Source organism: Penaeus vannamei, chromosome 21 (assembly GCF_042767895.1).
Source record: "Penaeus vannamei isolate JL-2024 chromosome 21, ASM4276789v1, whole genome shotgun sequence".
NCBI lineage: Eukaryota > Metazoa > Arthropoda > Malacostraca > Decapoda > Penaeidae > Penaeus > Penaeus vannamei.
Window position 1 is genome coordinate 25,577,839 of NC_091569.1, and position 12,500 is coordinate 25,590,338.

Genomic DNA, 12,500 nt, shown 5'->3' on the forward strand with positions numbered 1-12,500 from the left:
TGAGCTTTCTGTCTCCTCAGAAGTGCTTCCTGTCTCCTCAGATGAGCTTCCTGTTTCCTCAGATGTGCTTCCTGTCTCCTCAGATGTGCTTCCTGTCTCCTCTGATGTGCTTCCTGTCTGCTCAGATGAGCTTCCTGTCTCCTCAGAGGTGCTTCCTGTCTCCTCAGATGTGCTTCCTGTCTCCTCAGATGTGCTTCCTGTCTCCTCTGATGTACTTCCTGTCTCTTCAGATGTGCTTCCTGTCTCCTCAGAGGTACTTCCTGTCTCCTCAGAGGTGCTTCCTGTCTCCTCTGATGAGCTTCCTGTCTCCTCAGAGGTGCTTCCTGTCTCCTCTGATGAGCTTCCTGTCTCCTCAGAGGTGCTTCCTGTCTCCTCAGAGGTGCTTCCTGTCTCCTCAGAGGTGCTTCCTGTCTCCTCAGAGGTGCTTCCTGTCTCCTCAGAAGTGCTTCCTGTCTCCTCAGATGTGCTTCCTGTCTCCCCAGAAGAGCTTCCTGTCTCCTCAGATGAGCTTCCTGTCTCCTCAGATGAGCTTCCTGTCTCCTCAGATGAGCTTCCTGTCTCCTCAGATGAGCTTCCTGTCTCCTCTGATGTGCTTCCTGTCTCCTCAGAGGTGCTTCCTGTCTCCTCAGAAGTGCTTCCTGTCTCCTCAGAAGTGCTTCCTGTCTCCTCAGAAGTGCTTCCTGTCTCCTCAGATGTGCTTCCTGTCTCCTCAGAGGTGCTTCCTGTCTCCTCAGATGTGCTTCCTGTCTCCTCAGATGAGCTTCCTGTTTCCTCAGATGTGCTTCCTGTCTCCTCAGATGTGCTTCCTGTCTCCTCTGATGTGCTTCCTGTCTCCTCAGATGAGCTTCCTGTCTCCTCAGAGGTGCTTCCTGTCTCCTCAGATGTGCTTCCTGTCTCCTCAGATGTGCTTCCTGTCTCCTCTGATGTACTTCCTGTCTCCTCAGATGTGCTTCCTGTCTCCTCAGAGGTACTTCCTGTCTCCTCAGATGAGCTTCCTGTCTCCTCAGAGGTGCTTCCTGTCTCCTCAGAGGTGCTTCCTGTCTCCTCTGATGAGCTTCCTGTCTCCTCAGAGGTGCTTCCTGTCTCCTCTGATGAGCTTCCTGTCTCCTCAGAGGTGCTTCCTGTCTCCTCAGAAGTGCTTCCTGTCTCCTCAGAGGTGCTTCCTGTCTCCTCAGAAGTGCTTCCTGTCTCCTCAGAAGTGCTTCCTGTCTCCTCAGAAGTGCTTCCTGTCTCCTCAGAAGTGCTTCCTGTCTCCTCAGAAGTGCTTCCTGTCTCCTCAGATGTGTTTCCTGTCTCCTCAGAGGTGCTTCCTGTCTCCTCTGATGTGCTTCCTGTCTCCTCTGATGTGCTTCCTGTCTCCTCAGAGGTGCTTCCTGTCTCCTCAGATGTGCTTCCTGTCTCCTCAGATGTGCTTCCTGTCTCCTCAGAGGTGCTTCCTGTCTCCTCAGATGTGCTTCCTGTCTCCTCAGATGAGCTTCCTGTCTCCTCTGATGTGCTTCCTGTCTCCTCAGATGGGCTTCCTGTCTCCTCAGAGGTGCTTCCTGTCTCCTCAGATGAGCTTCCTGTCTCCTCAGATGAGCTTCCTGTCTCCTCAGATGTGCTTTCTGTCTCCTCAGATGTGCTTCCTGTCTCCTCTGATGTGCTTCCTGTCTCTTCTGATGTGCTTCCTGTCTCCTCAGATGTGCTTCCTGTCTCCTCAGATGAGCTTCCTGTCTCCTCAGATGTGCTTCCTGTCTCCTCAGAGGTGCTTCCTGTCTCCTCAGAGGTGCTTCCTGTCTCCTCAGAGGTGCTTCCTGTCTCCTCAGATGTACTTCCTGTCTCCTCAGAAGTGCTTCCTGTCTCCTCAGAGGTGCTTCCTGTCACCTCAGATGTGCTTCCTGTCTCCTCAGAGGTGCTTCCTGTCTCCTCAGATGAGCTTCCTGTCTCCTCAGATGAGCTTCCTGTCTCCTCAGATGAGCTTTCTGTCTCCTCAGAAGTGCTTCCTGTCTCCTCAGATGAGCTTCCTGTCTCCTCCGATGTGCTTCCTGTTTCCTCTGATGTGCTTCCTGTCTCCTCAGATGTGCTTCCTGTCTCCTCTGATGTGCTTCCAGTCTCCTCTGATGTGCTTCCTGTCTCCTCAGAGGTGCTTCCTGTCTCCTCAGATGTGCTTCCTGTCTCCTCTGATGTGCTTCCTGTCTCCTCAGAGGTGCTTCCTGTCTCCTCAGATGAGCTTCCTGTCTCCTCAGATGAGCTTCCTGTCTCCTCAGAGGTGCTTCCTGTCTCCTCAGATGAGCTTCCTGTCTCCTCAGATGAGCTTCCTGTCTCCTCAGAGGTGCTTCCTGTCTCCTCTGATGTGCTTCCTGTCTCCTCAGATGTGCTTCCTGTCTCCTCTGATGTGCTTCCTGTCTCCTCAGAGGTGCTTCCTGTCTCCTCAGATGAGCTTCCTGTCTCCTCAGATGTGCTTCCTGTCTCCTCAGAAGTGCTTCCTGTCTCCTCAGATGAGCTTCCTGTCTCCTCAGATGAGCTTCCTGTCTCCTCAGATGAGCTTCCTGTCTCCTCAGATGAGCTTCCTGTCTCCTCAGAGGTGCTTCCTGTCTCCTCAGATGTCCTTCCTGTCTCCTCAGAGGTGCTTCCTGTCTCCTCTGATGTGCTTCCTGTCTCCTCAGAAGTGCTTCCTGTCTCCTCAGAAGTGCTTCCTGTCTCCTCAGATGAGCTTCCTGTCTCCTCAGATGAGCTTCCTGTCTCCTCTGATGAGCTTTCTGTCTCCTCAGATGTACTTCCTGTCTCCTCAGATGTGCTTCCTGTCTCCTCAGATGAGCTTCCTGTCTCCTCAGATGTACTTCCTGTCTCCTCAGAGGTGCTTCCTGTCTCCTCAGATGAGCTTCCTGTCTCCTCAGAGGTGCTTCCTGTCTCCTCAGAGGTGCTTCCTGTCTCCTCAGATGTGCTTCCTGTCTCCTCAGATGAGCTTCCTGTCTCCTCAGAGGTGCTTCCTGTCTCCTCAGAGGTGCTTCCTGTCTCCTCAGAGGTGCTTCCTGTCTCCTCAGAGGTGCTTCCTGTCTCCTCTGATGTGCTTCCTGTCTCCTCAGATGAGCTTCCTGTCTCCTCAGATGTGCTTCCTGTCTCCTCAGAGGTGCTTCCTGTCTCCTCAGATGAGCTTCCTGTCTCCTCAGAGGTGCTTCCTGTCTCCTCAGAGGTGCTTCCTGTCTCCTCAGAGGTGCTTCCTGTCTCCTCTGATGTGCTTCCTGTCTCCTCAGAGGTGCTTCCTGTCTCCTCAGAGGTGCTTCCTGTCACCCCAGAGGTGCTTCCTGTCTCCTCAGAGGTGCTTCCTGTCTCCTCAGATGTGCTTCCTGTCTCCTCAGAAGTGCTTCCTGTCTCCTCTGATGAGCTTCCTGTCTCCTCAGATGTGCTTCCTGTCTCCTCAGAGGTGCTTCCTGTCTCCTCTGATGTGCTTCCTGTCTCCTCAGATGTGCTTCCTGTCTCCTCAGATGTGCTTCCTGTCTCCTCAGAGGTGCTTCCTGTCTCCTCAGAGGTGCTTCCTGTCTCCTCAGATGTGTTTCCTGTCTCCTCAGAGGTGCTTCCTGTCTCCTCAGATGTGCTTCCTGTCTCCTCAGATGTGCTTCCTGTCTCCTCAGAGGTGCTTCCTGTCTCCTCAGAGGTGCTTCCTGTCTCCTCAGATGAGCTTCCTGTCTCCTCAGAGGTGCTTCCTGTCTCCTCAGATGTGCTTCCTGTTTCCTTAGATGTGCTTCCTGTCTCCTCAGATGTGCTTCCTGTCTCTTCAGATGTGCTTCCTATCTCCTCAGAAGTGCTTCCTGTCTCCTCAGATGTGCTTCCTGTCTCCTCAGATGAGCTTCCTGTCTCCTCAGAGGTGCTTCCTGTCTCTTCAGAGGTGCTTCCTGTCTCCTCCGATGTGCTTCCTGTCTCCTCCGATGTGCTTCCTGTCTCCTGAGAGGTGCTTCCTGTCTCCTCTGATGTGCTTCCTGTCTCCTCTGATGTGCTTCCTGTCTCCTCAGAGGTGCTTCCTGTCTCCTCAGAGGTGCTTCCTGTCTCCTCCGATGTGCTTCCTGTCTCCTCCGATGTGCTTCCTGTCTCCTCCGATATGCTTCCTGTCTCCTCAGATGTGCTTCCTGTCTCCTCAGATGTGCTTCCTGTCTCCTCAGATGTGCTTCCTGTCTCCTCAGATGAGCTTCCTGTCTCCTCAGAGGTGCTTCCTGTCTCCTCAGATGTGCTTCCTGTCTCCACAGATGTGCTTCCTGTCTCTTCAGAACCTGATGTTGTGCTCACAGATCCCTGTGTGGTGCTTCCAGCCTCTAAGGTTGTGCTCTCAGATCCCTGTGAAGTGCTTTCAGATCCTGATGTGCTTACAGACCCTGATGTTGTTTTCTCAGGTCCCTGTGTGGTGCTTTCAGACTCTGATGTTGTGCCCACAGATCCCTGTGTGGTTATTACAGACTGTGATGTTGTACTCTCAGATCCCTGTGTGGTGCTTCCAGACTCTAAGGTTGTGCTCTCAGATCCCTGTGAAGTGCTTTCAGATCCTGATGTGCTTACAGACCCTGATGTTGTTTTCTCAGATCCCTCTGCGGTGGTTTCAGACTCGGGTGTTGTGCTTTCAGATCCCTGTGTGGTGCTTTTAGACTCTGATGTTGTGCTCTCAGATCCCTGTGTGGTGATTTCAGGCTCTGATGTTGTGCTCTCAGATCCCTGTGTGGTGCTTCTAGTCCCTGATGTGCTCACAGATCCTGAGGTTGTGGTTTTAGATCCCTGTGTGGTGGTTTCATACTCTGATGTGCTCTCAGATCCCTGTGAAGTGCTTTCAGACCCTGATGTGCTTACAGACCCTGATGTTGTGCTCTCAGGTCTGTGGGTGGTGCTTCCAGACTCTGATGTTGTGGTTTCATATCCCTGTGTGGTACTTCCAGACCCTGATGTGCTCACAGATCCTGTGGTTGTGGTTTCAGATCCCTCTGCGGTGGTTTCAGACTCGGGTGTTGTGCTTTCAGATCCCTGTGTGGTGCTTTCAGAACCTGATGTGCTTACAGAGCCTGATGCTGTGCTCTCAGGTCCCTGTGAAGTGCTTTCAGGCCCTGATGTGCTTACAGACCCTGATGTTGTGGTTTCAGATCCCTGTGTGGTGCTTCCAGACCCTGATGTGCTTACAGATCCTGAGGTTGTGCTTTCAGATCCCTGTGTGGTGGTTTCAGACTCTGATGTTGGGCTTTGAGATCCCTGTGAAGTGCTTTCAGACCCTGATGTGCTCATAGATCCTGAGGTTGTGGTTTCAGATCCCTGTGTGGTGGTTTCAGACTCTGATGTTGTGCTCTCAGGTCCCTGAGAAGTGCTTTCAGACCCTGATGGTGTGGTTTCAGATCCCTGTGTGGTGCTTTCAGACCCTGATGTGCTCACAGATCCTGTGGTTGTGGTTTCAGATCCTTTTGTGCTTCCTGTCTCCTCAGATGAGCTTCCTGTCTCTTCTGAAGTGCTTCCTGTCTCCTCTGATGAGCTTCCTGTCTCCTCAGAGGTGCTTCCTGTCTCCTTAGATGTGCTTCCTGACTCCTCAGAGGTGCTTCCTGTCTCCTCTGATGTGCTTCCTGTCTCCTCTGATGTGCTTCCTGTCTCCTCTGATGTGCTTCCTGTCTCCTCTGATGTGCTTCCTGTCTCCTCTGATGGGCTTCCTGTCTCCTCAGATGTACTTCTTGTCTCCTCTGATGTGGTCCCTGTCTCCACAGATGTGCTTTCTGTCTCTTCAGAACCTGATGTGCTCTCCGATCCCTTTGAAGTGGTTTCAGTCCCCGATGTTGTGCTCTCAGATCCCTGTGTGGTGCTTCCAGACTCTGAGGTTGTGCTCTCAGATTCCTGAGAAGTGCTTTCAGGTCCTGTTGTGCTTACAGACCCTGTTGTGCTCTCAGGTACCCGTGTGGTGCTTTCAGACTCTGATGTTGTGCCCACAGATCCCTGTGTAGTGATTCCAGATTGTGATGTTGTACTCTCAGATCCATGTGTGGTGCTTCTAGACTCTGACGTACTCTCAGATCCGAGTGTAGTGCTTCCAGACACTGATGTTGTGCTTTCAGATCCCTGTGTGGTGCTTTCAGCCTCTGACGTTGTGCTCGTAGATCCCTGTGAAGTGCTTTTAGACCCTGATGTGCTTATAGACCCTAATGTCGTGCTTTCAGGTCCTTGAGTGGTGCTTCCAGACCCTGATGTGCTCACAGATCCTGTGGTTGTGGTTTCAGATCCCTGTGTGGTGGTTTCAGACTCTGATGATGTGCTCTCAGGTCCCTGTGAAGTGCTTTCAGACCCTGATGTGCTTACAGATCCTGAGGTTGTGGTTTCAGGTCCCTGTGAAGTGCTTTCAGACCCTAATGTGCTCACAGATCCTATGGTTGTGGTTTCAGATCCCTGTGTGGTGGTTTCAGACTCTGATGTTGTGCTTCCAGGTCCCTGGGAAGTGCTTTCAGACCCTGATGTGCTTACAGATCCTGAGGTTGTGGTTTCAGATCCCTGTATGGTGCTTCCAGACTCTGATGTGCTCACAGATCCTGAGGTTGTGGTTTCAGATCCCTGTGTGGTGGTTTCAGATCCCTGTGTGGTGGTTTCAGACTCTGATGTTGTGCTCTCAGGTCCCTTTGAAGTGCTTTCAGACCCTGATGTGCTTACAGATCCAGAGGTTGTGGTTTCAGACTCTGATGTTGTATTCTCAGGTCCTTGTGAAGTGCTTTCAGACCCTAATGTACTTACAGACCCTGAGGTTGTGGTTTCAGATCCCTGTGTGGTGCTTCCAGACCCTGATGTGCTCACAGATCCTGTGGTTGTGGTTTCAGATCCCTCTGCGGTGGTTTCAGACTCGGGTGTTGTGCTTTCAGATCCCTGTGTGGTGGTTTCAGACTCGGATGTTGTGCTTTCAGAGCCTTGTGTCTCCTCAGATGAGCTTACTGTCTCCTCTGATGAGCTTCCTGTCTCCTTAGAAGTGCTTCCTGTCTCCTTAGAGGTGCTTTCTGTCTCTTCTGATGTGCTTCCTGTCTCCTCAGAGGTGCTTCCTGTCTCCTCTGATGAGCTTCCTGTCTCCTCAGAGGTGCTTCCTGTCTCCTCTGATGTGCCTCCTGTCTCCTCAGAGGTGCTTCCTGTCTCCTCAGATGTGCTTCCTGTCTCCTCAGAGGTGCTTCCTGTCTCCTCAGATGTGCTTCCTGTCTCCTCTGATGTGCTTCCTGTCTCCTCAGAGGTGCTTCCTGTCTCCTCAGATGTGCTTTCTGTCTCCTCAGATGTGCTTCCTGTCTCCTCAGAGGTGCTTCCTGTCTCCTCAGATGTGCTTCCTGTCTCCTCTGATGTGCTTCCTGTCTCCTGTGATGTGCTTCCTGTCTCCTCTGATGTGCTTCCTGTCTCCTCTGATGTGCTTCCTGTCTCCACGGATGTGCTTCCTGTCTCCTCAGATGTACTTCCTGTCTCCTCTGATGTGATCCCTGTCTCCACAGATGTGCTTTCTGTCTCTTCAGAACCTGATGTTGTGCTCTCCGATCCATGTGAAGTGCTTTCAGATCCTGATGTGCTTACAGACCCTGATGTTGTGCTCTCAGGTCCCTGTGTGGTGCTTTCAGACTCTGATGTTGTGCTCACAGATCCCTGTGTGGTGATTCCAGACTGTGATGTTGTACTCTCAGATCCCTGTGTGGTGCTTCCAGACTCTGACGTGCTCTCAGATCCCAGTGTGGTGCTTCCAGTCTCTGATGTTGTGCTTTCAGATCCCTCTGTGGTGATTTCAGACTCTGATGTTGTGCTTTCAGATCCCTCTGTGGTGATTTCAGACTCTGATGTTGTGCTTTCAGATCCCTCTGTGGTGATTTCAGACTCTGATGTTGTGCTTTCAGATCCCTGTGTGGTGCTTCCAGACCCTGATGTGCTCAGAGATCCTGTGGTTGTGGTTTCAGATCCCTGTGTGGTGGTTTTAGACTCTGATGTTGTGGTTTCAGATCCCTTTGTGGTGCTTCCAGATCCTGATGTGCTCACAGATCCTGAGGTTGTGGTTTCAGATCCCTGTGTGGTGCTTCCAGACACTGAGGTTGTGCTCTCAGATCCCTGTGTGGTGCTTTCAGATTCTGATGTTGTGCTCTCAGATCCCTGTGTGGTGCTTCCAGACTCTGATGTAGTAGAGGTGGTTTCAGATTCTGATGTTGTGCTCTCAGATCCTTGTGTCTCCTCAGATGAGCTTCCTGTCACCTCTGATGTGCTCCCTGTCTCCTCAGGTGTACTTCCTGTCTCCTCTGATGTGCTTTCTGTCTCTTCAGAACTTGATGTTGTGCTCTCCGATCCCTTTGAAGTGCTTTCAGATCCCTGTGTGGTGATTTCAGTCTCTGATGTTGTGCTCTGAGATCCCTGTGTAGTGCTTTCAGACTCTGATGTTGTGCTATCAGATCCATTTGTGGTGTTTTCAGACTCTGATGTTGTGCTTTCAGTTCCCTGTGTGGTGTTTTCAGACTCTGATGTTGTGCTCCCAGATCCTTGTGTGGTGCTTCCAGACCCTGATGTGCTCACAGATACTATGGTTGTGCTTTCAGATCCTTGTGTGGTGATTTCAGACTCTGATGTGCTTTTAGATCCTTGTGTGGTACTTCCAGACCCTGATGTTGTGCTTTTAGATCCCTGTGTTGTGATTTCAGACCCTGACGTTGTGCTCTCAGGTCCATGTGTGGTACTTCCAGACCCTGATGTTGTGCTCTCAGATCCCTGTGTCTCCTCAGATGAACTTCCTGTCTCCTCAGAAGTGCTTCCTGTCTCCTCTGATGTGCTTCCTGTCTCCTCTGATGTGCTTCCTGTCTCCTCAGAGGTGCTTCCTGTCTCCTCAGATGTGCTTCCTGTCTCCTCAGATGTGCTTCCTGTCTCCTCTGATGTGCTTCCTGTCTCTTCTGATGTGCTTCCTGTCTCCTCAGATGAGCTTCCTGTCTCCTCAGATGTGCTTCCTGTCTCCTCAGATGAGCTTCCGGTCTCCTCAGAGGTGCTTCCTGTCTCCTCCGATGTGCTTCCTGTCTCCTCAGATGTGCTTCCTGTCTCCTCAGATGTGCTTCCTGTCTCCTCAGATGTGCTTCCTGTCTCCTCAGAGGTGCTTCCTGTCTCCTCCGATGTGCTTCCTGTCTCCTCAGATGAGCTTCCTGTCTCCTCAGATGTGCTTCCTGTCTCCTCAGAGGTGCTTCCTGTCTCCTCAGAGGTGCTTCCTGTCTCCTCAGATGAGCTTCCTGTCTCCTCAGATGTGCTTCCTGTCTCCTCAGATGTGCTTCCTGTCTCCTCAGATGTGCTTCCTGTCTCCTCTGATGTGCTTCCTGTCTCTTCTGATGTGCTTCCTGTCTCCTCAGATGAGCTTCCTGTCTCCTCAGATGTGCTTCCTGTCTCCTCAGATGAGCTTCCGGTCTCCTCAGAGGTGCTTCCTGTCTCCTCCGATGTGCTTCCTGTCTCCTCAGATGTGCTTCCTGTCTCCTCAGATGTGCTTCCTGTCTCCTCAGATGTGCTTCCTGTCTCCTCAGAGGTGCTTCCTGTCTCCTCCGATGTGCTTCCTGTCTCCTCAGATGAGCTTCCTGTCTCCTCAGATGTGCTTCCTGTCTCCTCAGAGGTGCTTCCTGTCTCCTCAGAGGTGCTTCCTGTCTCCTCAGATGAGCTTCCTGTCTCCTCAGATGTGCTTCCTGTCTCCTCAGATGAGCTTCCTGTCTCCTCAGATGAGCTTCCTGTCTCCTCAGATGAGCTTCCTGTCTCCTCAGATGAGCTTCCTGTCTCCTCAGATGAGCTTCCTGTCTCCTCTGATGAGCTTCCTGTCTCCTCAGAAGTGCTTCCTGTCTCCTCTGATGTGCTTCCTGTCTCCTCAGATGTGCTTCCTGTCTCCTCAGATGAGCTTCCTGTCTCCTCAGAGGTGCTTCCTGTCTCCTCAGAAGTGCTTCCTGTCTCCTCTGATGTGCTTCCTGTCTCCTCTGATGTGCTTCCTGTCTCCTCTGATGTGCTTCCTGTCTCCTCAGATGAGCTTCCTGTCTCCTCAGAAGTGCTTCCTGTCTCCTCTGATGTGCTTCCTGTCTCCTCAGATGAGCTTCCTGTCTCCTCGGAAGTGCTTCCTGTCTCCTCTGATGTGCTTCCTGTCTCCTCTGATGTGCTTCCTGTCTCCTCAGATGTGCTTCCTGTCTCCTCTGATGTGCTTCCTGTCTCCTCTGATGTGCTACCTGTCTCCTCAGATGTGCTTCCTGTCTCCTCAGATGAGCTTCCTGTCTCCTCAGATGAGCTTCCTGTCTCCTCTGATGTGCTTCCTGTCTCCTTTGATGTGCTTCCTGTCTCTTCTGATGTGCTTCCTGTCTCCTCAGAAGTGCTTCCTGTCTCCTCAGAGGTGCTTCCTGTCTCCTCAGATGTGCTTCCTGTCTCCTCAGATGTGCTTCCTGTCTCCTCAGAGGTGCTTCCTGTCTCCTCAGATGTGCTTCCTGTCTCCTCAGATGTGCTTCCTGTCTCCTCAGATGAGCTTCCTGTCTCCTCAGATGAGCTTCCTGTCTCCTCAGATGTCCTTCCTGTCTCCTCTGATGTGCTTCCTGTCTCCTCAGATGAGCTTCCTGTCTCCTCAGATGAGCTTCCTGTCTCCTCAGATGTGCTTCCTGTCTCCTCAGATGTGCTTCCTGTCTCCTCTGATGTGCTTCCTGTCACCTCAGATGTCCTTCCTGTCTCCTCTGATGTGCTTCCTGTCTCCTCTGATGTGCTTCCTGTCTCCTCAGATGAGCTTCCTGTCTCCTCAGATGAGCTTCCTGTCTCCTCAGATGAGCTTCCTGTCTCCTCAGATGAGCTTCCTGTCTCCTCAGATGAGCTTCCTGTCTCCTCAGATGAGCTTCCTGTCTCCTCAGATGAGCTTCCTGTCTCCTCAGATGAGCTTCCTGTCTCCTCAGAGGTGCTTCCTGTCTCCTCAGATGAGCTTCCTGTCTCCTCAGAGGTGCTTCCTGTCTCCTCTGATGTGCTTCCTGTCTCCTCAGATGTGCTTCCTGTCTCCTCTGATGTGCTTCCTGTCTCCTCTGATGTGCTTCCTGTCTCCTCAGATGAGCTTCCTGTCTCCTGTGATGTGCTTCCTGTCTCCTCTGATGTGCTTCCTGTCTCCTCAGATGTGCTTCCTGTCTCCTCTGATGTGCTTCCTGTCTCCTCAGATGTGCTTCCTGTCTCCTCAGAGGTGCTTCCTGTCTCCTGTGATGTGCTTCCTGTCTCCTCAGAGGTGCTTCCTGTCTCCTCTGATGTGCTTCCTGTCTCCTCAGATGTGCTTCCTGTCTCCTCTGATGTGCTTCCTGTCTCCTCAGATGTGCTTCCTGTCTCCTCAGAGGTGCTTCCTGTCTCCTCTGATGTGCTTCCTGTCTCCTCAGAGGTGCTTCCTGTCTCCTCAGATGAGCTTCCTGTCTCCTCAGATGAGCTTCCTGTCTCCTCAGATGAGCTTCCTGTCTCCTCAGATGTGCTTCCTGTCTCCTCAGAAGTGCTTCCTGTCTCCTCAGATGAGGTTCCTGTCTCCTCAGAAGTGCTTCCTGTCTCCTCTGATGTGCTTCCTGTCTCCTCAGATGTGCTCCCTGTCTCCTCTGATGTGCTTCCTGTCTCCTCAGAAGTGCTTCCTGTCTCCTCAGAGGTGCTTCCTGTCTCCTCAGATGTGCGTCCTGTCTCCTCAGATGTGCTTCCTGTCTCCTCAGAGGTGCTTCCTGTCTCCTCAGATGTGCTTCCTGTCTCCTCAGATGTGCTTCCTGTCTCCTCTGATGTGCTTCCTGTCTCCTCAGATGAGCTTCCTGTCTCCTCAGAGGTACTTCCTGTCGCCCCAGATGAGCTTCCTGTCTCCTCGGATGTGCTTTCTGTCTCTTCAGACGCTGATGTTGTGCTCTGAGATCCCTGTGAAGTGCTTTCAGACTCTGATGTGCTCTCCGGTCCCTCTGTGGTTCCTTGAGACGCTAATGTTGTGCTCTCAGATTCCTGTGAAGTACTTTCAGACCCTGATGGTGTGCTCTCAGATCCCTGTGAAGTACTTTCAGACCCTGATGTTGTGCTCTCAGATTCCTGTGAAGTACTTTCTGACCCTGATGTTGTGCTCTCAGATTCCTGTGAAGTACTTTCAGACCCTGATGTGCTCTCAGATCCCTTTGAAGTACTTTCAGACCCTGATGTTGTGCTCTCAGATTCCTGTGAAGTACTTTCAGACCCTGATGTGCTCTCAGATCCCTGTGAAGTACTTTCAGACCCTGATGTGCTCTCAGATCCCTGTGAAGTACTTTCAGACCCTGATGTGCTCTCAGATCCCTGTGAAGTACTTTCAGACCCTGATGTTGTGCTCTCAGATTCCTGTGAAGTACTTTCAGACCCTGATGTTGTGCTCTTAGATCCCTGTGAAGTACTTTCAGACCCTGATGTTGTGCTCTCAGATCCCTGTGAAGTACTTTCAGACCCTGATGTTGTGCTCTCAGATTCCTGTGAAGTACTTTCAGACCCTGATGTGCTCTCAGATCCCTGTGAAGTACTTTCAGACCCTGATGTGCTCTCAGATCCCTGTG

General features: G+C 51.9%; 1 protein-coding gene across 4 annotated transcripts in view; it reads right to left on the minus strand.

Moving 5' to 3' along the window:
* The window catches only part of LOC113826968 (pneumococcal serine-rich repeat protein), a gene marked incomplete at its 5' end in the record, with an annotated part of 27,555 nt that overhangs the window by 6,163 nt on the left and 8,892 nt on the right, over positions 1-12,500 (minus strand). The window contains 2 exon segments of one of the 4 annotated variants that reach the window (XM_070136034.1): positions 1-9,980; positions 10,170-12,500. The exon segment at positions 1-9,980 is cut by the window's left edge and continues 1,006 nt beyond it; the exon segment at positions 10,170-12,500 is cut by the window's right edge and continues 1,740 nt beyond it. In XM_070136034.1, the coding sequence (XP_069992135.1) occupies positions 1-9,980; positions 10,170-12,500 (12,311 nt within the window). 4 annotated transcript variants of the gene reach the window in all.